We start from the raw sequence: 24,129 nt of genomic DNA, 5'->3' as shown, positions 1-24,129 counted from the left end.
TGTAAGAGAAAGAAGATATGTCTGTGTGCCCTTCATGTGGGACTGAGGCACACAGTGGGTGCGAGATGAAACGAAGGCAGTTGCCTCAGTTACCAGCAGGTGTCGAGAGGAGAAAAACAATAGGAGTTTGCTAAGTTAAGAGTAAGAGTAAGCAACTGAGTAACACCAAAAGCCAATATACAACTGCTGTCATAAGCTAACTTAGGTGAGTTCTGCTCCCTGCATTTAAAATCGTCTCAATCTGTGCTGCTATATCCACCACAACCTGGAGTTAAGAGCTATGTGTGATGCACAAATGAGGATATAACATATTCTGCCAATAGCCTCCCCATTGCTACCATCAGTTACAAAATCCAAGATGGCAGCAGTAATATATAATATACAGTGGGACCTTGGTTTAAGAACAGCTTAGTTTATGAACAACTTGGATTAAGAATGCTGCCAACCCGGAAGTAGGTGTTTTGGTTTATGAACTTTGCCTTGGAAGTAGAACATGTTTCACTTCCTGTTGAGCATGTTCCACTTGTAAATTGAGTCCCCCCGCTGCTATGGGAAATCACACCTTGGTTTAAGAATGCTTTGGTTTAAGAACAGACTTCTGGAAGGGATTAAGTTCGTAAAACAAGGTACCACTGCACGCACGCACGCACACACGCGCACGCACGCACACACACACATGACAACATTCAGTAATAGACCCTGAGCACAGTTAAGTCAATAGAGACAAATGATAGAATTACAGAACTGTAGAGTTGGGAGGGACCGCAAGGGTCATCTAGTCCAACCCCTGCACTACAGGAATCTGTACTTTATAACCTGTCCTTCCTTCCCAAAGCAAGTCCTAACAGCAATAAAACTACTGTACATAAAAACCATTTAAGACATCACTGGTAATGACACAGCTGGTATCTGCAGTGTAAATATAACACAACAATGGCAACTTGATTTTAATAGCAGCAGTTAAAAGAACAACTCATAAGCATCACAAAAGCAGTGCAAAACCAGATTCAACTAGTATTTAAGGAGGCCCAGGGAAATACAAAGGTCTTTGCCAAAGGGACATGTAAGTAGGAGCTAGGTAAGTCTATCTGGGGAGAATATTCTAAGCATGGGGAGCCACAGCCAAAAAGACACAGCCATCAGTTGCCAAGTACCTAACTTCAGAAGGTGCGGGCACCCATAGAAAGGTCTCCAATGATGAACTCAGCGTACATACAAGGTGCATGTGAGCTCTAAAAAGGAGGGAAGCAGCAGGTGGATCTGGAGCCTGACACCAAAGACCCAAGGTTTCTGTATTAATGGTGATGACAAGATCAAAAGTAATGTCAGCCTCAATAACTGTGGGTTGCATACACATATAGTCCAACTCAGAGTAGGCCCATTAAAATAAATGGACACTTAATGGGTTTCCTCTGAGTGAAATTTAGTTGGATACAACTCCTTACATTTTTCCTCCCTGAGCCTCCTCAAAAATAGGCTACAACTGCACAGACTAAGCACCATTCATTGAACCTCCTAGTGCTGCAATTGTCCCAACTGTGGCCACTTCACACACTAACTCACATACCAACTACCATGTTCCTACACAGAAAGCAATCCTCACACAGGAAAATGCACAAAGCCCACATGCACACAAGGAAACCCAAACGAATCACGCTCTTGTGAAGAGTCACCACAAAGAGGCCTAAACAGAAAGTCTCCAAGAAGTTGTGGAAATGTGGGACTATCGGAGGCAGAAGTCGTTACTCACGAGTACGTCCTTTGCCGGACACGGATTCTCCAATGCTGTTGGCATACTGAGCAATAACAGTCACCAGGTAATCTGTGCCTCCCCTCAAACCACGTAGCACGGTACTCGTCTCACCAGGTCCCAAACTAACCTGTCCAATAGCAGGAATGAATGGAAAAAACAGCTTCAGATAGTATGACGAATGCATCAGTCCCTAGTCATGTGTGACAAAAACACTTGTATCCATTTTAACTCCGAGCACATGAGGGAAGAAGCCATGACTGCCAGTGGCCTCCTATAACATAGTGAACTATGTGTGGGACTTCTTAAACTAAATTAGCACCTGGACAGTAAAGCCTGGGTGAAGCAGCCAAAGGGCTACAACAGAAGGCAGGTAGAGGGAGAACCTTGAGTTTCAACTGGAGCAACGGCGCTGAGGGAGGAGTGTCTAACCCAGCCTTTGCCAACCTGGTGCCCTCCAGGTCTTTCAGACCCAAACTCCCACTGGCTAGCCCCTAACAGGAGTTGGCCCCAAACATCTGGAAGGCACCAAGCCCAGGTTAACCCATTCCTCTTTGCTGGTTTCCTTATCTCTATCCAATCACACAAACTCCCCAAAGTTGTGGGGGGAAACACAGGCAAGATCCATGGGCCTCTCTATTTTTTCTCTCTGTGGAGTTAAGAAGAGGAGGAGTTTGGATTTGATATCCTGCTTTATCACCACCCGAAGGAGTCTCAAAGCGGCTAATATTCTCCTTTCCCTTCCTCCTCCACAACAAACACTCTGTGAGGTGAGAGGGACTGAGAGACTTCAGAGAAGTGTGACTGGCCCAAGGTCACCCAGCAGCTGCATGTGGAGGAGCGGAGACGCGAACCCGGTTCCCCAGATTACGAGACTACTGCTCTTAACCACTACACCAAACTGCAGCTTGTAAGGGAAGGCATCTAAACTGGGTAAATAGCGCAAAAGTAAAATGTAAATGAACACACACAGCTCTGGTCAAGTTTATTCTCGGGTGCTTAAAAAAGTAAATTTTCTGAAGCCATTTCATCCCCCCCCCCAAGGGAAAGATGGCAATATGTAGGGATGGCTGGACTAAAATATCTGCAATATTTACTTCCTTATCAACCCTAAGTTTAAACCTCCGGAGGGCAGGGCTAACAACATAAAATGCATTGTTTATGTTTTAAGCTACAATCTAAGCCTTCCTTACACTGGGCTTGGAGAGGACGGCTAGGACTGAGCAGAGATGTTGTTCGGCTCGCTTCTGCCAGCTGAGCTGGCCTCTTTCTGGTTGCTGCCGGTGGACTGACTGACACCAGTGTCACTCTGTCAGTGCAGATTTCCCCGCTTCTGTCTGCCAAGCATGCAGCCAGGCGGAAAAACTTGCTGGCAGTATCCAGAAAGCGCTAAAACAGGGTGTTCCAAGAGAAGGGCTGAGCTGGTCTGGGATCTGTGGGCTCCCAAGCTGCTCTCAAAGCCAGCACTGGGTTGGAGTTGAGCCCATTCCCTGTATCCACTCCAGGCATTCCCTGCCCCTTCCCTGCCATGAGTGGCCAGGCTGTGGATGCGATGCTGGTTTCCACCACTCCACAGGGTCCCCATCAGTGGGGAGTTAGGATTAGCCTGCCTTTTGTGACTTACAGTTAGGTAAAGACACCTAGGACTGCGCTGAAAGGGGAAGCCTCACCTCCTGCCTCTCAGCTGTTATTTGCTGCCCCAAGCCTGTGAGAGGCACATACTGGACTTTGTAGCCTATTACAGGACCACCAGCCGCTGTCCAGCGGATCCTCAGCATATCTGTTCCCTGCTCCAGGAAGACCAAATTCGAGGGGCCACCATATGTCTCTGTACCTTAAAGTGGAGGGGAGGAAACAGAGAGAATAAATCAAGATCCTTGCTGGCACATGCAGCTCACCACAGGCCCAGAAGGTAAGGTGAGCAAAGGCCAAGAATTTCAGAAAAGCAGTTCCTCCTCACCCCCCAACCCCCCCCACACAAAAAAGCTGAAAGGATTTGTAGAATGATGAGCAACTTATGTTGACACCAGCAAGCACTGGAGGGTAAGAAGATTGAATGCTACCCACCCGCAGGGTGAGGTTAAACCAACACTGAGCTTAGGTCAGGGTTCCTGGTGGAGTATCACATTGATTAGATCAGGAGCTTCCTCCAGGATTTGCTGATGCATTTCCATGGAAACAGGGCAGGCTGGGAATTAACCCCTTGCAACCCTTGCCAGAGAAAGAGAGAGAGAATCAGGACTAAAGCAGCACTTCAAAGCTGAGCGGCACCTGCACCCCACCCCAAACCTTTTACCTGCTGGCTGTAGGATGCCCCCGGTGCTGGTGCACACCCTCCGCGACACCAGCGGCAAGAGAGTTGAGAGGATTTTAAAGTCAGTGACAAAGAAGAAATAATCCTCCGTGGGGGTGGAAGCCACTTTGGTCAGCTCGCTGCTGTCCGCGTTCTTGATGCCTGAGTGGGAAACAGAGGACTCTGGTAACAATCGTCTTCAACCACCTTCAGACCCACATTTCTCCCTTCTTTGGGGTTTCCTAACCCTCTGTCTTTTCCATGCACTGGAGTGTTGGGTCCTCTCTGTGCATAGTCCTGGATACATAATGGCCCTTGATTACAGGCTAAGGCAAGAACATAGGAAATCTGACCATTGGTCACTCTAGCTTAGTATTGTTTACAGTGAAGGGCAGATGATTATTGCCTACAATGAGCAGTCAGCTACTATCTAGTCTGAGACAGAGGAGATTCTCATTCCTCAATTCCTCACATTCCAGGAGTTAAAACTTGGACCTTCTGCATTCAAAGCAGATGTTCTACCACCAAGCTACAGCCCTCCCCTTGCCACCATGTGAGCACTTTAAGTAGAGGGCTGCTGTAAGTGACAGGTACAGGCAGTGCCTGCAACCCACACAAGGACTGTGCCAATTTCTCTCCTAATTGTAACGGACCCAAACAGGCTAGCATTGTACCCTCATGCAATGCTACAGCCAACACAAGATATTTCATGGCTTGTTGAAGAAGGGACAATTGCACGTGTTCAACATTCAAAATCATATGTGAGTTATTAATTCACCACTGTGGAGATACAGTGGTGCCCCGCAAGACGAATGCCTCGCAAGACAAAAAACTCGCTAGACGAAAGAGTTTTCCGTTTTTTGAGGTGCTTCACAAGACGAATCTCCCTATGGGCTTGCTTCGCAAGACGAAACGTCTTGCGAGTTTGTTTCCTTTTTCTTAAAGCCGCTAAGCCGTTAATAGCCGCTAATCCGCTAAACCGCTAATAGCCGTGCTTCGCAAGACGAAAAAACCGCAAGACGAAGAGACTCGCGGAACGGATTAATTTCGTCTTGCGAGGCACCACTGTATAACATTTGGGGTTTATAAAAAAAAAAAGCTTCTTATTGGGGTTTTTTGAAAATGTTAAAAGCATAATATGAGCCCTGATGGATCAGACCAATGGCCCATCTAATCCAGCATCCTGCTCTCACAATAGCCAACCACTTCCACATGTTCACCCCAGGTACATGTGCCATCTGTGAGAGGGAAGATTGCCAGGGATAACAAAACTAGGAGGCTCATCACCTGCTTGCAAAGTCCTTGTTCCCTGCCTAGGCCTCCTCATGTGGCAAGTAGGAACTGGTATAGATGTTAACCAGCATCACCCACCGAGCTCTGCTTTTTCATACAGAGAACCAGCGGAAGGGTGAGGGAGCAGATTGTAGGAGCCAGAGATTACGGGAAGATACGACTGTATGGGGGATGGAGGAAGGGAGAAGTTCTCGCGAATGTTGACCTTCCTGGATCCCAATCTCTCATGGGACCTGAATGCAGTAGCCACTCACCCACAGCAAAGACTTTAATGCCTTGATCCTTCAGCTTTGCAGCTGCCCCCTCAACTTCATCCTGAGACTTTCCATCTGTGATGAGGATGCAGATCTGATGCAGAGAAGGGAAAGCTATAAGCCATGGAGGTACCCTCAACAAGGGGTTGTAGCAAAGTGCCTCTTTCTGAATTTACATTGGTGCAAACTTTTTGGATCCTTCACCTAAGCTGGGTAGCTCAGATGCAGGGGGAATGGTGAGGGGTTGCCGCATGCAACCTATTTTAAAGGAATGTGCATCATCACAGCCTGGGGGTAGCCCCCCCCCCTTCTGTCTCTCTCAACCTTCCCAAAGAGAGTGATAGCTAATTATTCAGCTTCATAACATGCATGCTCCAACACTGCCAGAACCCAAAAGAGAGGCCACCAGGAGGCTAAGAAGTCCCATCAGCATATTACCCTGCTGCTTTGGCTACTGACTTCCCACCCATCCAGCCACCCTTCTCTCTGATCTAGCAGAAGACATTCTCTCATGGTACCTTTGGAACATTAGGCCGGATCTGACTGGCTCCAAAGAAGTTATCTGCCACATGGCGAAAGCCTGCCCCTGTCCGCGTGTTCCCAGACTTGTAGGCCATCTCTCGGACAGCCCTCATCACCGCTGTCCCATTGCGGTATGTGGAGAACGTGAACTCGGTCCTGGGATCAAAACGAAAGGAAAGGTCAGGGGAGGAGGCAGGAGGCAGGAGTAAAAGTCACAGGACCTGCCAGCCCATCTCTTGAGTGGAGTCCACCGAATGAGCCACCATTTCTTTATGGGCAGCTTTGTGCAGCACCAAAAAGTTTTTCAGAAATTCCCAGTGGAGTTTCTCCAGGTGTAAGTGGAGTGGTTGGCTCTTCAGAAAAGGAAAATGAGACCATGCTGTGAATCCAGGTGTCTTTTATATTTGAAAAAAGAGCTAAAGTCTCAAGTTGAAAGTAAAAAAAAAAAGACACCCTAGCCATTTTTATAGCCAGCTTAAGCTATTACTATTATCATCATTAGTTACTGAATTTGTATAACGCCTTTCATCCAAAAACCACAAGGCAGTTCACAACATAAACATGCAAAATGAAAACACAAAATGCATAATAAAACAAAGGCAAAACAAACAAATATCCCTCCTCCCACAGACACATTTAAAAGGCCATATAATGTTAATCAGCCAAATGCCTATTTGAAAAGAAGCTCTGTACAGAAGTTCTATTAAATTAGTCAGCTCTGTGAATAAGAAGCACCTTCTCTCCCTTGGGCATTGTGAGGATCATACTGCAGGAATGCAGAGAACTTTGAGCACAAATCTACATTATGACAATGGAAAGCTCTAGAACACTTCCCCCAGCATGGTGGACTCAATATGTTGTTGGTCTGAAACTCCCATCATCCTCAACAATTGGCCGTTGGCTGGCTAGGTCTGAGGTGAGCTGGAGTCCAACAACATCCAACAGGTTGGAGGAAGGCTATTCTATAGTAGCCTATAAGACAGGGGTGCCAGATGTTGATGGACTCAACTTCCATCATCCCAGACTGTTGGGCCATATAGATTAGGGCTGGTAGGAGTCCAACTACAAAGACCTGAAGGGTCACAAGTTAGCCACCTGCACTATGAGAAAGGCCCTGCTGGATCAGGCTGAGGGCCAGCGCACATGCCCTTTTTAACAGTCATCCATCAGGCACCTCTGGAAAGCCTATGGGCAGGGCACGAAGGCAAGGATCCTCCCTTGTGGTTTTTCCTCCTCAGCACCTGGTATTCATCAATACATTGCCTCTGATCAGAGAGGTCCCATATGACAGCCGCAGCCATTGGATAGACCCATCTACCATGAATTTGCAGCTCCTGCAAATACTACTGGAGGACAGAGAGACTGGGACTCACCTGGGTTCGTCACTGTACTGCACAGCTCCAAAGCGCACCCCTCTCTCACCCACTACATTGACAAAAGGGGCAACCAGCCCCTCCATGAAGTTCCGGACCATTTGGAAGTTGGCTCTTCCAATGCTAGAGGATCCGTCCACCAGGAACACAATGTCGGCCGTGTAGACGTTGGAGCAGACCACTGTAAAACAACAACCCATGGCTCAGATGGTTCACTATCACATGAAATACAGAAACATGATAGACATCCCATTTTGGGGTCAGAGGCTGGGTATGGCCAGCCTTGCACCCTGCTTCTATACAGGCCGAAAGCCCGTACCAGAAGCCTTTTGGAGAAAGGGCTGTGTATTCTCAGGTTGGCGTTGCATTCACTGCTGCCATTCACAGCCACTCACAAAGCAGACAGAAACATATCTGCACACCCATCAGGTGTCCTTTACACTGGGAGTTACTTCAGTGCCTCATACACACCACATTCCTTTAAAGTTAAGTCATCAGAAAGAGATAGCTTGGGGCTTCAGCTCCCACAGGGGCAGACAGAACCATTCCTATTCCAAGAGGGTGACAGACTCGTTCCCTCTTTGTGCATCAAGTCCATAGCTGGCCCTCTAAATTCCCAAGTCCCCATCCTATGGAAGGACTGGAGGGGAAAGAGGAGACAGCAAGTCCTGGCTTAATAACTGGCACACCTGAAATGGGGAAAGAAATATCTAGAATCATGATTTTTGATTTAGGAGGTGAATAGAGAAGGAGTGTCTTTTTCTGTAACAAAGGGACCATGGTAAATTCCTTTGCTTCATCCCAGACACACAGTTAGGGAGTGGAGCCCAACATTTTTGAATATTTTTTTTTAATCTCTCCTGCTGCCAGGTGCTATGGGAAAGTGCAAGCCTACCTGCAAACACTTGCAGAGAAGCCAGTCCTTGACACCTCAGTGGAGCTATAAGATGCTCAGTTTCCACTCAATGGAGCCACAATATGCTCCTCAAGGGGAAAATCAGTTTTTAAAATTATGAACTCCTTCTCCTTGGATATCAAGAGGAAGTGAGTGTATTGGTACCAATGGGACACTGAATGGAACATGAATGCGAACAGAGAAACTTTAGATAGGTAGCCAAGAACATTTGCATGTTTATCTTTGATCTGGAAGCTCTCAGGCAAGAGAGAAGGATGAGAAAAGGTGGAAGAGGAAAGGTCACTAAGTGCAATAGACCTTTCTCAGCAAAATAAACACTCCAACATGAAACAAAACCTTTGGCAAACTATCTCGAAGCAAAGCCAGAGCAATTATCAGTATTAAGTTGTGGTTAGGATAGGTGGAACCATCAAACCGCTTGTCATGCTGTAGCATGGGTGGGAAACCTCTGGACCAGAGATTTTGATGTTTAAAATGGGAGTGAAGGGAGAGTTGCAAAGTCACGCATTTGACAGGTGGGTAGCTCTAGGTAGTGCAAGCAGTGTTCACCCTGCATGACAGGTTCATGACATGAACATATCTTTGTTACACATGAGCTGGCAACTATGGTTGAATGCTTCTAAAGAAGTGAGGGCCAGAAGCCAGCATTAAACCATGGTTTAAAGTTGCCTAACAAATCCCAGCTTATTTCAAAGCCAGGGTGTTAAATGCCTGGAGACTGTAAGTAGGTCAGGAAGGGGTCAGGAGAGATGGGTGAGAAGGAACACCTTTGCACCCAACTTCCTGCCAGCGGCCTCACTGCTGCTTACACCAGGTATCCTGGTTCACCCTAGCTAAAGTCCACGAACCCAGGTGCTGATTCTTTCCAAAAGTTTTAATGCTCAAATCAGTATGATACATATGCAAATGATACATAGGCAGAGGCACAGCAGGCAATACACAGCTCTCCTCAAGGTATGAATAAATGAAGGCACAGCAGGCAGTACGGTTACGCACGCAAAAGAGTTGCTTCCACAACACCATGTCCCTTGCATTCCCATGATAAAGGAATGGGGAAGGCACAACTTAGCATGGCAAGCAGTTCTATTCTGTTCACAGCTTCTCTGGTGTCTAAGGGACCTAGTGCATTGCAGGTAGCCATCTTTGTCATCTTCCAAAGGTTGCAATGCAGAGATAATGCTTCACCAGAGCAAAAGAAATCAGAAAACAGGGACTGTCTCTGGTAAACAGAGAGAGTCAGAGCTATGCATATGCCACCTCTATCTTCATTCCAGGAGGGCATTGCAGCCAAACCAAGTTCACCCTTAGCATGAGCCTCCGAGTAGAGCTAGAAGCACTACCTCTCCTATTCCATTCCTTCACCCTTTCCCCCCCTTTTTTGCTATCCTCTCCTCTCCCTTCACTCTCTCTTGCTGGAATGCAGACTAAGATCCTTGGGACAGGACTCTGGCAGGTGTTGTATTCAAAGTAGTGCTAAGGAGAACGTTCCATCAGAACAAAAAATTCTCTTTGCACAACAGAACATTCTCCTACTTTTCCCTTTCCCAAATGTATTCTGAGGGTTCCTCCAACCTTCTGCAACAGATTTGGGTATGGGGCAGGGTGCACAGGGCTGGAGGAGAGGGGGGGGGAACCATTGTGCTACTGCTAATCCTTGTGCTTGTGCAACCATATAGTTGCATAGCACCCGTGTGGGTTTTTTAAAAAATGTTCTTAGCATGCACAGATGAAGACACAAAGCTGCCTTACATTGAGGTAGACCAGCCCTGGTCTTCTGACTGACAGTGGCCCTAAAGGTCTCTACTGGAGGATTCCCACCCCCCGGCCCAGGCCCTGCTCTTTCAGATGCTGAGCACGTACTCTGAGCTATGGAACCATTCCATAGTGTTACACATGTCACAATCCACCTACCTCTCTCCCTTTTCTGAGCCATAACTTGCGCTGAAGCAAAGAGCGTGGCATGGAGCGCAGTGAGGAACAGCATCTCCCCTCTCATTGTGGGAGTCTGTAAAAGAGAACAAGAGAAAAGACGATGGCTCAGGAGGCAAGAACGTAACAAGAGCAGTTGCAAGTTGCTTCAAAATCACAGCAACACCTCACTTGACAGTCCTAGTTCTAGTCATCCACACTGGTATTGGCGACTGCAAGCATGATAAAGACATGACCAGTGCTCAGGGATGATGGGAGCCATAGTACAGCAACACCTAGAGCAGCAGTTCTCAACCTGTAGTTCCCCAGATGCTGTTGGACTACAACTCCAACTCCCATCATCCCTGAGCTCTGGCCTTGCTAGCTGGGGGCGGGAGTTGTAGTTCAACAACATCTGGGGACCCTCAGGTTGAGAAAGGCTGACCTATGGGAAGTATGTAGTACGTTAACAAGAGATGACCAAAGAACAGAATGAAAATCCTGGTATGACATACAGTGGTACCTCGGGTTACAGATGCTTCAGGTTACAGACTCAGCTAACCCAGAAATAGTTATCTACTTGCACCCGGAGGTGTTTTCGAACTGCTAGGTTGGCAGACGCTGGGACCGAGCAATGGGAGCGCACCCCACCGCGGGGATTCGAACTGCCGACCTTTCGATTGGCAAGCCCTAGGCGCTGAGGCTTTTACCCACAGCGCCACCCGCGTCCCCATAACCCAAGGTACCATTGTATAAATAGGAAAGGGCTGGCACTCTGGAGGTGTCAGTTGCACAGAGAATTATCATAGCGCTGCATTCAGCTCCTGCAGTACAATTGCAGCTTGGAAACCCCTACCTCCCAGAAGCCTGTCTCAATTCCAAGACCATCAACTTCCTGGCCAGCTATGTGCTACTTTGCAGCAATCAAGTACTTCTGGAAGAGTCAGACAAGAGACCTCCTTGTACTTTGTTTTTGCATAGTTAATATTATTAATTGTAAATGGGATGCCTATGGCAACCCAAGCTCTGCAGCTGTGCTATAACAGGCATAAGACCGACAAATTAAGATGCCTATTGACATTCTTCAGTGTTGTGGATTATGCCCCATAAACCCTGTCTGCACTATATATTTGAAGTAGCATCATACCACTTCCAAAAGTCATGGCTTCCCCCAAAGAATCCTAGGAAGTGTAGTTCATTAAGGGTGCTGAGAGTTGTTAGGAGATTCCCCATTCCTGTCACAGAGTTACAATTCCCAGGGTTCCATGGGAAAAGGGACTAAGTGCAAAACCACTCCAGCAATTGTAGTTCTGTGAGGGGAACAGGGAATCTCAGCACTGTTAATGAACCACTCTTCCCAGGATTCGGGGGGGGGGCTGTTTAAAGTGGCATAATGCTGCTTTAACTGTACTGTGCAGATGAGGCCACAGTCGTCATCAGCCTTCAGGCCCAAGATCTGCAAACACACACCTACTATACTGGATTGGATCATTCAAAGACTGTTGCACAAAAGATATCAATCCTCTCTTTTTTTGCAACAGGGTCAATGCATCATAGCTGTTCAGCTGGTTTGGAGCACACTTTGATAGGTCTTCCCTGTCGAAAAAGAAAGGTAAGCAGCAGAGTCGAATACTTTTCCCTCTTTGAACTACCTTAAGTCTCCTACGTGCCAAGCCAGAACCACGCCTGCTGCTGAGAGCTTTACTCAGTGCTATGCCTACTCTGTGGTTTTACAAGACTGCAGAAAAATGTAACTTTGGCTGAACGTGCTGACAGTCTTAGCTTTCCTTTTAAAAACTGCAAGTTCCCAGCCCTTTTGACTGTAAAGATGCTCAAGGGAATGTGGGAAACACTTACTGAAATATCAAAAGGTGGCTGGACAAAAGTTGCAGTGCTCAGAGGTCAGGGCTTCCATCAAAGCCATTTTTTTTCCCGCAAGAGGGGAAAAACCAACAGAACAAATTAGGTAGAATAGGATAGATTATGAAAATGTTCATAATTCATACTAGTCACAGAATTCAGCTTTTCTTAGCACAGAATTTGGTTGCTCAGAATTTAGATGGTCTAAAAAAATTTTAAGCCCTGGCTTTACTGCTCTTGTCCTACAGAAGCACCAGAAGGCTAAACTAGTGTCAGCATGGGAGATTCAGGCTGCAATCCTGCACACATATTCCTGAACATAAATCTCCCTGAACCCAATAGAACTTACTTCTGCATAGGATTACACTGTCAGTGACAGAAGTCCCAGTGCAATTTTCCTCTTCTAAAAAACAGCCACGCCCAAATTTGGAATGGAGCTGTGGCAGGAGGAGGAGAGGGGGAGAGATACAGGTACAGTTTGTGTGTCTGTATGTTTTTCCTCTCTGATGCTAACAGCAGCTTTAGGGAGGCGATACATTTGCATTGCATGGTTGGTGCAGGGGCAAAGAGTTAAAACTCCCTCTGCCCCATAGTCCTACTCCAAACTACATGCATCCCAAGCCATTTTTGGGGGGGGGGGGGAAGGAAAGGAAATAATGCCGGGTGATCCATTCATGGAACTGCTCGCTCTCGTGCCAAGGGATTAAGTTCCCAAGTACCACACATTTACACATTTGGGGATTCTTTCCATTTTAATACCAGGCATACTCATCAAAGAGGAAGCACCGTTGTACACAATGACATATGCATGACTCAAGTAGAGTGCCAGGACTATGTTGTTCTCCTGAGTAATTTTGGGGCCAGCCTCACAGCAAGTTGCACACACATCACTGTCCACATGCAATTCTAACGGTGACGGAGATCGCAGTGCCTGCAGTGTCAGGAGATTCACTGCATGCAAACGGCGTATATTACTATCTAAGATGCTTCATGCGCACACAGAACAGACTGAGCACATACATCTGTGTAGGTGTGACAGAACAGACACAGGCATAAGTGTAAAAACTGTGCTTTTCTATGTCTCCCACCCCTTTCATGTCCTGCTCATCCAGAGGAGTCCGTGTTCACCACACATCTTCAGACTAATCCCCTGCAGCCCTTGTGAAAGGCAAACAAGCTCCCAAATGAGTGTCTTTGAATAGCTTTGCAGGAGCTGAGAAAAGATCTCAGCCTTGGGGCAAAAGGTGTGTACAGTACAGACAGTAAAACCTGCCACCCTAGGCACAGCTGCCCAACCCTTCACAGCACCTCTCTCCTCCAGCTGCTTTTTGCTCCCTGTTTTGTGCTTCTACTCCTAAGTTCCCGGGTTTTCTAGTGCCTTGGATTTTCCTTTCCTTTTGCCTCCAAGCTCCCCCTGGGCACATATTTCATCTGACACTTTACAGTTAAAACAGGTGCCAAGGCATACTTCACTGGAGCAGCTCTGGGTTTTGTGCGAGGCTTTCTGGACCTTGAAAGATGCAAGATCAGTAACCGAAGTGAGCAGAGACTCAGGAATGGGACCCACCCTCTAGATAGAATATGGGGATTCCCCTTTCCACATTGAGCAAAACCATGCCAGAAAGTTATTTCAAATCATCAGAGCGTCACTCTGGAGTCCTTCCACTTTCTTTGCCTAACTGCTACTTACTCCAGTCTTCCACTAGAGTCCTGAAAGCAATATGCATGAACAGGTGGGTCACCTTGGCCTAATATTCATAGCCTCAGGAAACTGCTTTTGACTTGGCAAGAGCAAGTGCATTCAGTGGACAGCATTACCATATGATGTCGGATTGAAGTTCCAGCTCAGCCACAAACCACAAGATAAGTCCTGGAAAGTTGCTAACTTTCAGAGTCCTTTCCACAGTAAATGCATGATTGTTTTAGCATTATTGTTCCTTATGTGTTGCAGAGTTATTGCATTTCTGCAGCTTGGATTCTGGTGTTTTTTTTTTGTCACACCACAGGGAAAAATGTAATTTCCACACCACCACCTAAAAAAGTTATTGCATTCATTCTAATTATAGTGAACAAAGCTTCCCTCTACCCTGCAGCATTGGTGTATGGGATGGAGGGTGGAGCCACAGCTCACGGGTGGAGCATGTGGTTGGCATGCAGAAGGTCCCAGACTCAACCCCTGGAATCTCCAGCTAGTATTACATGATGGGGAAAGACCTCTGCATGCAGAGGCGAAGCAACCTGCTCCAGTACCCGGAGTGGCACGCGTCCCAAGGGGCATGGCACACGTCCCGGGGGTGCCGCCAATTGGGGGTCAGCATTTTGTCAACCTCCCCCCCGCCGAACGCCCCCCCGCCGGACCACCCCCCCCCCGCCGAACACCCTTGTCTGCATGAGACCCTGTGCCTGTAGACAGTACCGGACAACAAATAATCTGGGCTAGCAGAAGTCAGCCTCCTATGGTCCTCTTTCATTTCATGTACTTTTTGCTTTAAAAATGATGATTTCCTTAGTTCTTTGAAGGCTGTTCCCTCTGTTTCCATAGCCAGATGGTACATCTGCACAGATGTTAAAATATGGCTCCCACACCTCTACATCTTATTCATGGACTGGCTATCACTTCATTGCCTTTAATGTGAGGCTTGTAGCAGGAGAATCCCACAAAGGCTGAAATGTGGGTAGCATGTGTTTTGATTGGCCATCTGGGTAAGGCCTCAGCCTCAGTTTCCAATCTGTAAAAGGAGAATAAATGGTGACAGTGTGCCTCAAGCCTTAAAAGGTGTTATACAAATTATGGGCCATGGCGGGGGGGGACTTACCATCGTAGAATTATAGAATTGGAAGGGACCCCCAAGGGTCATCTAGGACAACCCCCTGCAATCATCACACAAAGTACAGTGGCTAGAATGTTGGATCAGGGGGACCTGGTGCGAATCCATGTTCAGCTCAGTAAATCTCCCTAGATTACCAATCTAATCTACTTCGTAGGGTTGCTGTGATGATATCCCCAATCCAAAGATGCCACCCTGATGCAATATTATTTGGGATTCTAGTGCAAAGATTCCATCCTTTTCCATTTACTCTGCCCTCCCTGCTCCATGGGGGCGAGCTGTCAAAAGGACAGGCCCAGGGGGCTGAACAGCTGGTTGACAATGCAACGTATTATAGAATTCAGAAGAGACTCCCTGCCTGGAGTGGCCTGAGGGCTGACATTCCTTTGGCTGCAAGAGAACATGCACGAGAAAGAAAAACAATTACTATTATTATTATTTTAAAAAAACTATTAACAGCTGGTGCACAGGTGAGGACAAAAACCAGATGAGAAGTAGAAGCAGACTGTGAAAGAAAATGGACGAAGAGAGGGCTTCTTCTGAGCTGCCACCACTTATCTTGGGAAGCATTTCAGCCAGAATGCAGAGGGTGAATTGCCTCTGACCACATGCAGAGTGCCTTTTCCTTCCTACTAAGTAACTACCATCAAACCAGCTCCATGCATGTAGGATTGCAGAGAAGTTGCAAAGATGCCAGTCTCTTCAGACCCAGCACCTCCCATTAAAGACACTGGACGTCACTCACTAGCAAAACTGAACCTTTCCGTTCAAGGGGACGCGCTTTCCAGTAAGTGCAATTAGGCTGCAACTGTAAACACTCTTACCGAACTCCGCGGGACTTAGGGCCGAGTAAACGCGCTGAGCAGGGAACCTGCGGCCCTCCAGATGTTGACAGACGTCACCTCAGCTCCCATCGGCACCGCCAAGGGTCAGGCAAGTGATGGGAGTTTGCAGTTCAGCCACCATCTGGAGGGCCGCGGGTTCCTCAGCGCGGGAAGACCGAGGAGGTGGAGGAGGAGGCCCGGCTGGCGCAACACGTGGGAGGAGGAGCGCGCGGACGAAGCCCAGGCAACGCGCGCGCGCACCCCCGAACCAAACCCCGGCGGAGAGGGGCAGCAGGACACCCCTCCGGCACGAGGCAGGGAGAGCGCCCGGACGCGGCGGCATCACTTCGCTCCGGAGCCAAAGCTGCACCGGCCACCACCTGGCTTGCAGAGCCACAGAAAGGAAGGAAGAAAAAGCAGCAGCAGCGGCTGCTCTTGCTGAGCCGCTTGCTGGGGAATCCGCTCCCCCTCGAAAGGCGGGAGTTACCTGCTGGTGGTGGTGGTGGTGCCGCCGCCGCCGCTTGTGAGCATAATCTGCCAACTCCCGTTGCAACGCTGCAGTTCCTCCTTCTCCTCAGCGGGAGCCCGCCTGAGCGCTTTCCGCGATGCACATCGGAGAGACAAGGAAACCAAGCGGCTCTCCACAGGCAGCCGAAAGGAAATCTGGACGGAGTCCCAGCGGCGCTGTTGCCAAGGGGGGCGGGGGGCGCGAAGGGGCTGTATGTGCAGAGGGTCCGCCCCTCCTTCTGGCTGCTGCCGCCGCCGCCGCTCCGGCCTTTTTGCTCCCCCGGAGTCCCTTAAGTTCAAGCAGTCCCCGGCTGGCTGTCGGAAAATGGGGAGCGGGCGAAGAGCCGGCGGGCCGCACCTCCCGTCAGCCCCTCCTCCGACCCTCTCAGGTGGAAGAGGCGGCTTCTCTTCTCGCGTGTCAGGCGGCTGGGAGTGGAGCTGGCGAGGCCACACCCAAGAGCTTCCCCCTTGATGGGGGGCTGCCTTCTCTTCTTTGGTAAGGATTTGATTTATTGATTTATTTTCATCGCCTCTTAAGTTTTTCCTCTTGCTCCAAGAGCAAATCGAATCGGGAAGGGACAGCAACTTGTAAGATGTACTGCTACACACACAATACTTCCCAAAGTTCTATTACGAAATTAAAAGACGCCTGCTTCTTGGGAGAAAAGCAATGACAAACCTACACAGCATCTTAAAAAGCAGAGACATCGCCTTGCCAACAAAGGTCCGTATAGTTAAAGCTATGGTTTTCCCAGTAGTGAGGTATGGAAGTGAGAGCTGGACCATCAAGAAGGCTGATCGCTGAAGAATTGATGCTTCTGAATTATGGTGCTGGAGGAGACTCTTGAGAGTCCCCTGGACTGCAAGAAGATCAAACCTATCCATTCTTAAGGAAATCAGCCCTGAGTGCTCACTGGAAGGACAGATCGAGAAGCTGAGGCTCCAGTTCTTTGGCCACCTCATGAGAAGAGAAGACTCCCTGGAAAAGACCCTGATGTTGGGAAAGATGGAGGGCACAAGGAGAAGGGGACGACAGAGGACAAGATGGTTGGACAGTGTTCTCAAAGCTAACAGCATGAGTTTGACCAAACTGCGGGAGGCAGTGGAAGACAGGAGTGCCTGGCGTGCTCTGGTCCATGGGGTCACAAAGAGTCGGACACGACTAAAGGACTAAACAACAACAACAAGTACAGATATCAACAATCCAGGGGAATAGGCTATAATTATTTCAGTTTCACAATGGAGGGGAATAACGGTAGTGAGCTGCTTTGGAAGGCCATGCATGCAGGTCCCAGCAAAGGCAAGACTAACACTCGGGTCCTTGAGATGCACACCTAGCTCTTTGCATATCAGACCACTCTGCCTTTCTGTGTACAAGTCAGGTCTAACTTTGCAGTGGGGAAACTCAGGTGTAGGATAAACCCCTTGTTCCCAGCCACAACACGAGACCTTTGGACCAGGTTTTCTGTAACAAGCAAGGTATGTGCTTCTGGAAATCATGATTCTTGTCATGAAAGTTATTTTTCCCTATGTGCCAAAGGAGCAAATCATCACAACAGTCCATTAGTACCTTATTAGTAGCCAACATGCAAATCAAATTGGATGACCGGCAACAAGGGGATTTCCTTTCAGCTTTCACCCCTGAACCTTTGACACGGGATAGAGATCATTGAATGGGTTCTGATGCAGATAGTGGCTTCAGCATCCAACCTAGTTTTTCTCCTTCCTTTGCTGGTTTCCATCTGCTGCTTTTAACATCAACCTGGTGCTCTCAGGGCATTTAGGACTAGAAGTCTCATCAGCCCAGTGAAGAGTTCTGGAGAATTTGAATGCTGGTGCTGCGGAACCAAAGGAAAGTATTGCTCAACTGTGGATTTGAGAGTGTTGTGCTTCTAGATTCACAGGCTTCTAGATTCTGGAATCCAGTGTTGTAAAATGACTGAAGAGGCGTGATCTCTTTCAAATCATAAATGAGCAACAAGTGTTATCTGTAACTTGATGTTTGCATTGCTTTGATGGGTTCCCTTAATATACTGTGTAGAAAATGTAATGAATTCTTTTGACAGTGGAGAGAATCGCCCAACCCCTTCAGAGTCTTTTAAAGGGATTCTCTCCTTTTTCTAAAACAACAGAAAGATCTTTATCACATTCTAGTGGTTTTTACCTAAGCAAATTCAATGAATAGAATGACCTTATTTCTGGTCATGTATGCAAAATCACTTTCATGTTATTCATTCATCTGAAATAACTATCTCCTGGTTCCATGCACATGCTCACTTTTGTGTATGAAGACCCTCATTTTACCTATAATGTAAATGCACTTACCTAGATGTGCAGTTCTAGCCCCAACCCCACCCCCTTTAAGCATGAAGCAACCCTACTTTGGGCCAACATCACTCCCACTCCCATTTTTGATTTTCACAGGTCAAGCTTAGAACAGCAAGAGCTCTTTTAAGTCTTACTGGGACACAACACAAATATTTAAGGTTTGTTGATTCTTCTAGAGTCAATAGTACACCAGGATTGTGACCAGCTAGTATCTTGAGTTCAGCTTCCTAGGGAACAGGCAGTTCCATTAGGTCCTTTTGACCTTGTATCATAGCCAGATTTGGGAGGGGGGAGGATCTGTTTTTGAAAGAGCCATTGCTTGCACTGAAAATGGTCATATAAATTGTCATGTTGTGTGACTCATCGCCACTGAGCAAACCACTGCTCACATTGGCATCAGTTATGCAAACCAGCCATGCAGAACTCTGACAGGCCTGCACAACTTCTGATCCTGCAAGTCGAACACAAGCCCCCAACCAGCACCCCAAGCAGCAGCTTATCAAGCACATGGCCTGCCATCATGTGTGGCTGGTGGGCTCCATTCAGTCTGGTGGAACAGAAGTCAAGGGACATATCCAGGGTGACAACCTATGCAGGTCTCTGCTCTAAGGTGTCAACACTTAGCTCCCATATGAGAACAGAGCATTTGCTTTGCATGCCAAAGGTCTCAGATTCAATCTCTGGCATCTCCAGGTAGGGCTGGGACTGGAACTGGGAGAGAACACTGCCTGAAACACTGGAGAGCTGCTGCTAATCAGTATAGGCCAGGCATCCTCAACCTTCGTCCCTCCAGATGTTTTGGACTACAATTCCCATCATCCCTGACCACTGGTCCTGTTACCTAGGGATCATGGGAGTTGTAGCCCAAAACATCTGGAGGGCCGCAGGTTGGGGATGCCTGGTATAGACAATACTTAGATAGATGGGATGATGCTCTGACAGCTTCCTATGATCCCAGCAGGACAGATGTTTGTCCTGGAAGCCATGAGGAGGAGGAACATTTCAGCTCATGGTGGTGGAGGATAGCACTCTTCCCTCCTTTCCTCTACCTATAGGCAAGCCTGACACAGTACAACCAGCAGAGGGTGTAAGGGCTTGCACTCAGTAGCCAGGGCTTAACCTTTATTAGGCTTAACCTTAGCCTTCATTGTAAAGAAGGCAACCTTAATACTGCTACTTCCTGCTACAGAGAACTATCATTCAGAGTCTGTCTAAAGAATCCCCTCTTTTTTTGTATGATAGCTGCATAGCTTTAATGCATTTGCTACATAATCCAGGCATTCCCCCTCCCAATATGTGAATATGCATATTTGTTTTTACCTGGAGAAGAGGATTATTCCACCATTTAGTGTTTTCACCAGTCAGCAGAATTTTGAAAGATCTGTAATGATAAAACAGAAATTGGGGCTGCTTAGTGATCCAGGTGTGTGGGGGAAAGAGAGAGTGGGGAGAGAGAAACAGAAAGAAAGAAGCTTTCTGGAAATGTTTCACAAAGGCAAAATGGTGGCTTGGGCTTAGGAAGGGAGGAGGAAATATCCATGTCACTTTGGCTTTTTAATAAAAACAACCCTGAAGTCAGAAACCTGTCCACTTGCAATGTGCCATGTGTATTGATGGTGCTTTATTAATAACACTGAGAAACCATCCTTTTAACTTTCTTGGCCATGCACACAAAAAGTTAAGATGTGTTAAGAAGGTGGTGCCCTGGTGCACTGATGGTCATTTAAAGTGGATTAATGGTAAGCTCCTTAACATTATCTGGAATCCACTGCCAGACTTGCGTTTTCAACTAGTTCAGAATTTATTATGAATTAAATGTGTACTCCAATACACTTTAGTGACTTTGAATATGAAAGCAAGAGATGGTAGAATTTTTCCAAATGCATCCCCATGCAGCGTAAATAATGTTATCCTATGGGTGTGCAGGAGCAGTGCTTATCACTTTTCCAAGAGTGGCATTTCACCAGATAGAGCTGTTCCATCATGGCATAGCTGTCAACGTTTCCCCTTTTTTAAGGGAAATTCCCTTATTCCGAATAGGATACCTCACAAGAAAAGGGAAAAGCTGACAGCTATGCATCATGGATACCCAAAGTATAAACGAAATTGGTTGTGAACATAGATATAGCTGAACTAATGAAAGTTCTTTCTTCCATCATTTGCTCTTGTCTGGATAAGTATGAGAATAGGATGCACACCAGGTGTGTGGAACCTGCGGCTCTCCAGGTGATGTTAAGTTCGCAGCATGATCAATGCTAAGGGAAGACAGGAGTTGGAATCCAACAATATCCAGGGGGCCATGGGTTCTCCATCCCTGTTCTAAAGAAGCAAGATGATATGGACAAAAGAGAACTGAGCTCAGTTGTTCTGCCACATCCTGGTTCCCATGCATTTTGCAAGGGTATCTGGGGAACTTTAGCATGCCCAGCTTAAAGTGTGGCAAAGGTTGGGACACCAGAGACAAAGAAAATGTCCTTAGTCAACGAATGCTGGGGGAAATGGCTCCAGAGTTGAATTAAGAGGTTGTCCAAGGGCTAACCACCAGAAAGAAAACAAACAGGAAGACATGGGGATTTGCAGACTGCTCCATTTCCAGCGTGGCCTGAGAGAAGAGAATGTTCACAAAGAGAAGGAAACAAGAAGTTGGCCTTCCTCTCCATTTTCCTCTAATGCAAGAATGAAGAAAAACTTGGTTGCCCAATAATAACAGGGCAGAGAGAAGTTCTTGCAAGACTGGCAAATTGGAATGCATTGCAGTGAATAAGCTATGGTAAAAACCAACCATTAAAACATCAGTGCCATTGGGGTGTCGAGAACCCTATGCTATTAATTATCTCAAATTCTGCATCTAGGAAACCCAACCTACGTTGTTAGAATGCATCATGTTAAGGCAGGCAGTTTTGTCAAAGTGTGTCTAAATGGCATGCTCATACTTTATTATTTTTATTTATTAAAGGGTAAGGTGGTTCAAGATATTTCACTGGGGAAAGAGGGCTGTACCATAAAAGGGGGACAATAGTGCAACATCCCATCCACCCTTAAGAACATATTCTGGTAACTCATTAGTTTTTGCTTGCATAGGACTATCATCATCTTTCTTTTCCTCTGGAGGAGGATAATGTTCCACAGGCTCACACACTTACAATAACTTTCAGCTTCCTTCACATAGATTGCCAGCCTGTATACACAGTACACACACACTTCTGAGTTCTGTAATGGAAACAACCTCCTCGCCTTCCTCTGACTGGTCATCCAAACTGAAACAGCCTCCTGCTCAGAAGTGTAATTAACAAAGGAAGGGCAGCCTGTCCCAATTAAATGAGGGAAGTTCATTAAAAAAAAGAATGGATGGGACTGCCAAGAGTTTGGGATCTGGCCTCAGGCCTAGAGTGTACGGAGTGGCTGGAGTGTACGGTTCTTTGAGTGCAAATTTATCTGAAGGCATCGGCTGGGATCTAGACACAAATGAGTTTTCTTCATATCTGCCTCTCTCATCAGACCAACTCTGCTTTTTTCAGATGGCTACCACTACAATAAATTGAGAAGCAAGCAACAGGGACTTATCCCAACAACACAACGCTGGACTGAAGACCCCCCCCCCTCGCCCAGATGTCCTTTTTATTAGGCATGCAAGAGTACAGTAGTACCTCTGGTTATGTACTTAATTCGTTCCGGAGGTCTGTTCTTAACCTGAAACTGTTCTTAACCTGAAGCACCACTTTGGCTAATGGGGCCTCCTGCTGCTGCTGCTGCGCCGCCGCACGATTTCTGTTCTCATCCTGAAGCAAAGTTCTTAACCCAAGGTACTATTTCTGGGTTAGCGGAGTCTGTAACCTGAAGCGTATGTAACCCGAGGTACCACTGTATTTGTGCTCACGATGCTATCAGGGCAGTTATATTATTATTATTATATGAGATCCTGCTTTCAATACCGCTTGGAGCTCCAAAAGTTTTGGGGCTGTCACGCTGCTTCTTTTCCCATTGGTGTTATGTCCTATAATGCTGCTTAATTCCTATAACTTTTTATGTGACAAATGTTCTGATTTATTTTTATCTCACTTTTGTTTAGCTATAGATCCTCCGGACAACAATAATGTGGTAGCACTGGGGAAGCATTGCAGAACAACTAATAACACAGAATAAACCCGCCACAAATGCACCATTTGTGTGTCCAGAACATCTTGCAGAATGCACCCACAATAAGACACCAGTCTGGGGGTCCCCTAAATGTGGATGTGTTGCTTTGATAGTCTTCAAGTATAGCTGTTGGGGAAATGCAGTAGGAGAAGTCTTGAATCTTGTTGTGGAATTAGATATACCCAGATCCTGGGTGGAATGTATTCCATATCCATGTTCTATTTCAGAAAAAAGAATCAGAACAGAGCTTTGCTCAAGTAGGGCTCAGATCCAAGACTGTCTAGGGCAGGCAATGTACTCTGATATGTGTGTCTATGATTACAGCCTTCACTTGTCTTGTAGACTGCTACTAGGAAATAATACAACTGAATAAAATAATGAAAATATGGCTAGTTGTGAATGGTTCACTATGCACATTCCACACAACAGTCTGGTCTAACCTTTTAAAAGTGGTTTTTATTGTAAAAAAAACATAGCTGTACTGTGGTCAGGAGAAACACCCAAAATAATACCTGTTGTGCTGCTACCTGAACATCACCTTGTTCTGGAAATTAGTAGAACACAGAATTAAAATTGTCCTGGATACATTTGTATGCCTTACTGCCAGTCATCTCCTACCATGATTTCTTCAAACACTTGTGGTTTTTGAGGGCCATAATTGTGGGCAGAAGACTGCTGTTGCAACATTGGAGAGCTGCTTATGCCTTGCATATGGAGGCTTGGACTGAGAATCTTGATTTAGTAAAGGAATAGACCATACAACTTCTGAGAGGCAGGAAGCAAGGGCCAAATTTCACAGTATCTGGTCATTTAATGCAAGTACTCATAAAAATTTAGACGGCACCATCTTAAAGGAACTGGCCTTGCTTTTCTCTCGCATTTTGTCTCTTCTAAGATGATGACATTTGCACAGCATCTAAAAACAAATTATGCTTCTTACTTCAGAATATTTGGTGTGTTTTTTTAATGCACATGACAATTTATGCAAATTTAATTGATAGGTTATAAATCAACCAATGCCACACAATTAAAAACTCATGAACTCGTTGTTCTGGCTTTTCTAGTTGTCACACTTTAATTATGTGGGAAACAATGGACGGAAGCTTAATTTGGGGGGTGGGGGTGGAAAGACTTCTGTATTTTTCTTATGTGCACAAACACTTTCATGTACCAAAACTTAGAAGTAATCCTATTGCATTCCATGAAAGCACTGCCATTTTTGAACAGATAGTGCCCTCCAACTGGGGCACTAGAAGCTCAGAAATGTCACATTCCCACTCCACATCTCTGGGGGAAATGTGCAATATTGTGAGAAAACCCTGCCAGTTTCAACATG

The 24,129-nt window shown here is 46.6% G+C and overlaps 1 protein-coding gene and 1 long non-coding RNA gene across 7 annotated transcripts in view; one reads left to right on the top strand and one right to left on the bottom strand.

Annotated features, from left to right (window-relative positions):
• COL7A1 (collagen type VII alpha 1 chain) overlaps positions 1–15,950 on the bottom strand; it is a 106,255-nt gene extending 90,305 nt beyond the window's left edge. For 3 of the 5 annotated variants that reach the window (XM_081850980.1, XM_081850978.1, XM_081850979.1), the window contains exons 1-7: positions 10,313–10,406; positions 7,486–7,666; positions 6,109–6,268; positions 5,591–5,684; positions 4,047–4,205; positions 3,421–3,584; positions 1,751–1,880 (exon numbers count right to left, since the gene is read on the bottom strand). In XM_081850980.1, the coding sequence (XP_081707106.1) occupies positions 1,751–1,880; positions 3,421–3,584; positions 4,047–4,205; positions 5,591–5,684; positions 6,109–6,268; positions 7,486–7,666; positions 10,313–10,397 (973 nt within the window). In that variant the 5' untranslated portion in view covers positions 10,398–10,406. Of the gene's footprint in view, positions 1–1,750; positions 1,881–3,420; positions 3,585–3,817; positions 3,954–4,046; positions 4,206–5,590; positions 5,685–6,108; positions 6,269–7,485; positions 7,667–10,312; positions 10,407–15,821 lie in introns of those variants that run through there. The other 2 variants (XM_081850977.1, XM_081850981.1) reach the window with 2 other exon arrangements.
• LOC309335792 lies at positions 10,313–23,596 on the top strand. Of its 2 annotated transcripts, XR_014153729.1 has the most exons (3): positions 10,313–10,398; positions 16,298–16,824; positions 22,726–23,596. It is a non-coding gene; the product is annotated as an uncharacterized lncRNA (long non-coding RNA). The 2 variants fall into 2 exon arrangements; XR_014153730.1 differs by lacking the exon at positions 22,726–23,596 and having other exon boundaries at positions 16,298–18,378.
• Positions 23,597–24,129: the final 533 nt, after the last annotated feature.

This window comes from Podarcis erhardii (assembly GCF_964252035.2).
Source record: "Podarcis erhardii genome assembly, chromosome: 2".
Lineage (NCBI taxonomy): Eukaryota > Metazoa > Chordata > Lepidosauria > Squamata > Lacertidae > Podarcis > Podarcis erhardii.
The sequence above is the reverse complement of the archived record's forward strand: the minus strand, read 5'-3'. Positions and strand labels throughout refer to the sequence as shown.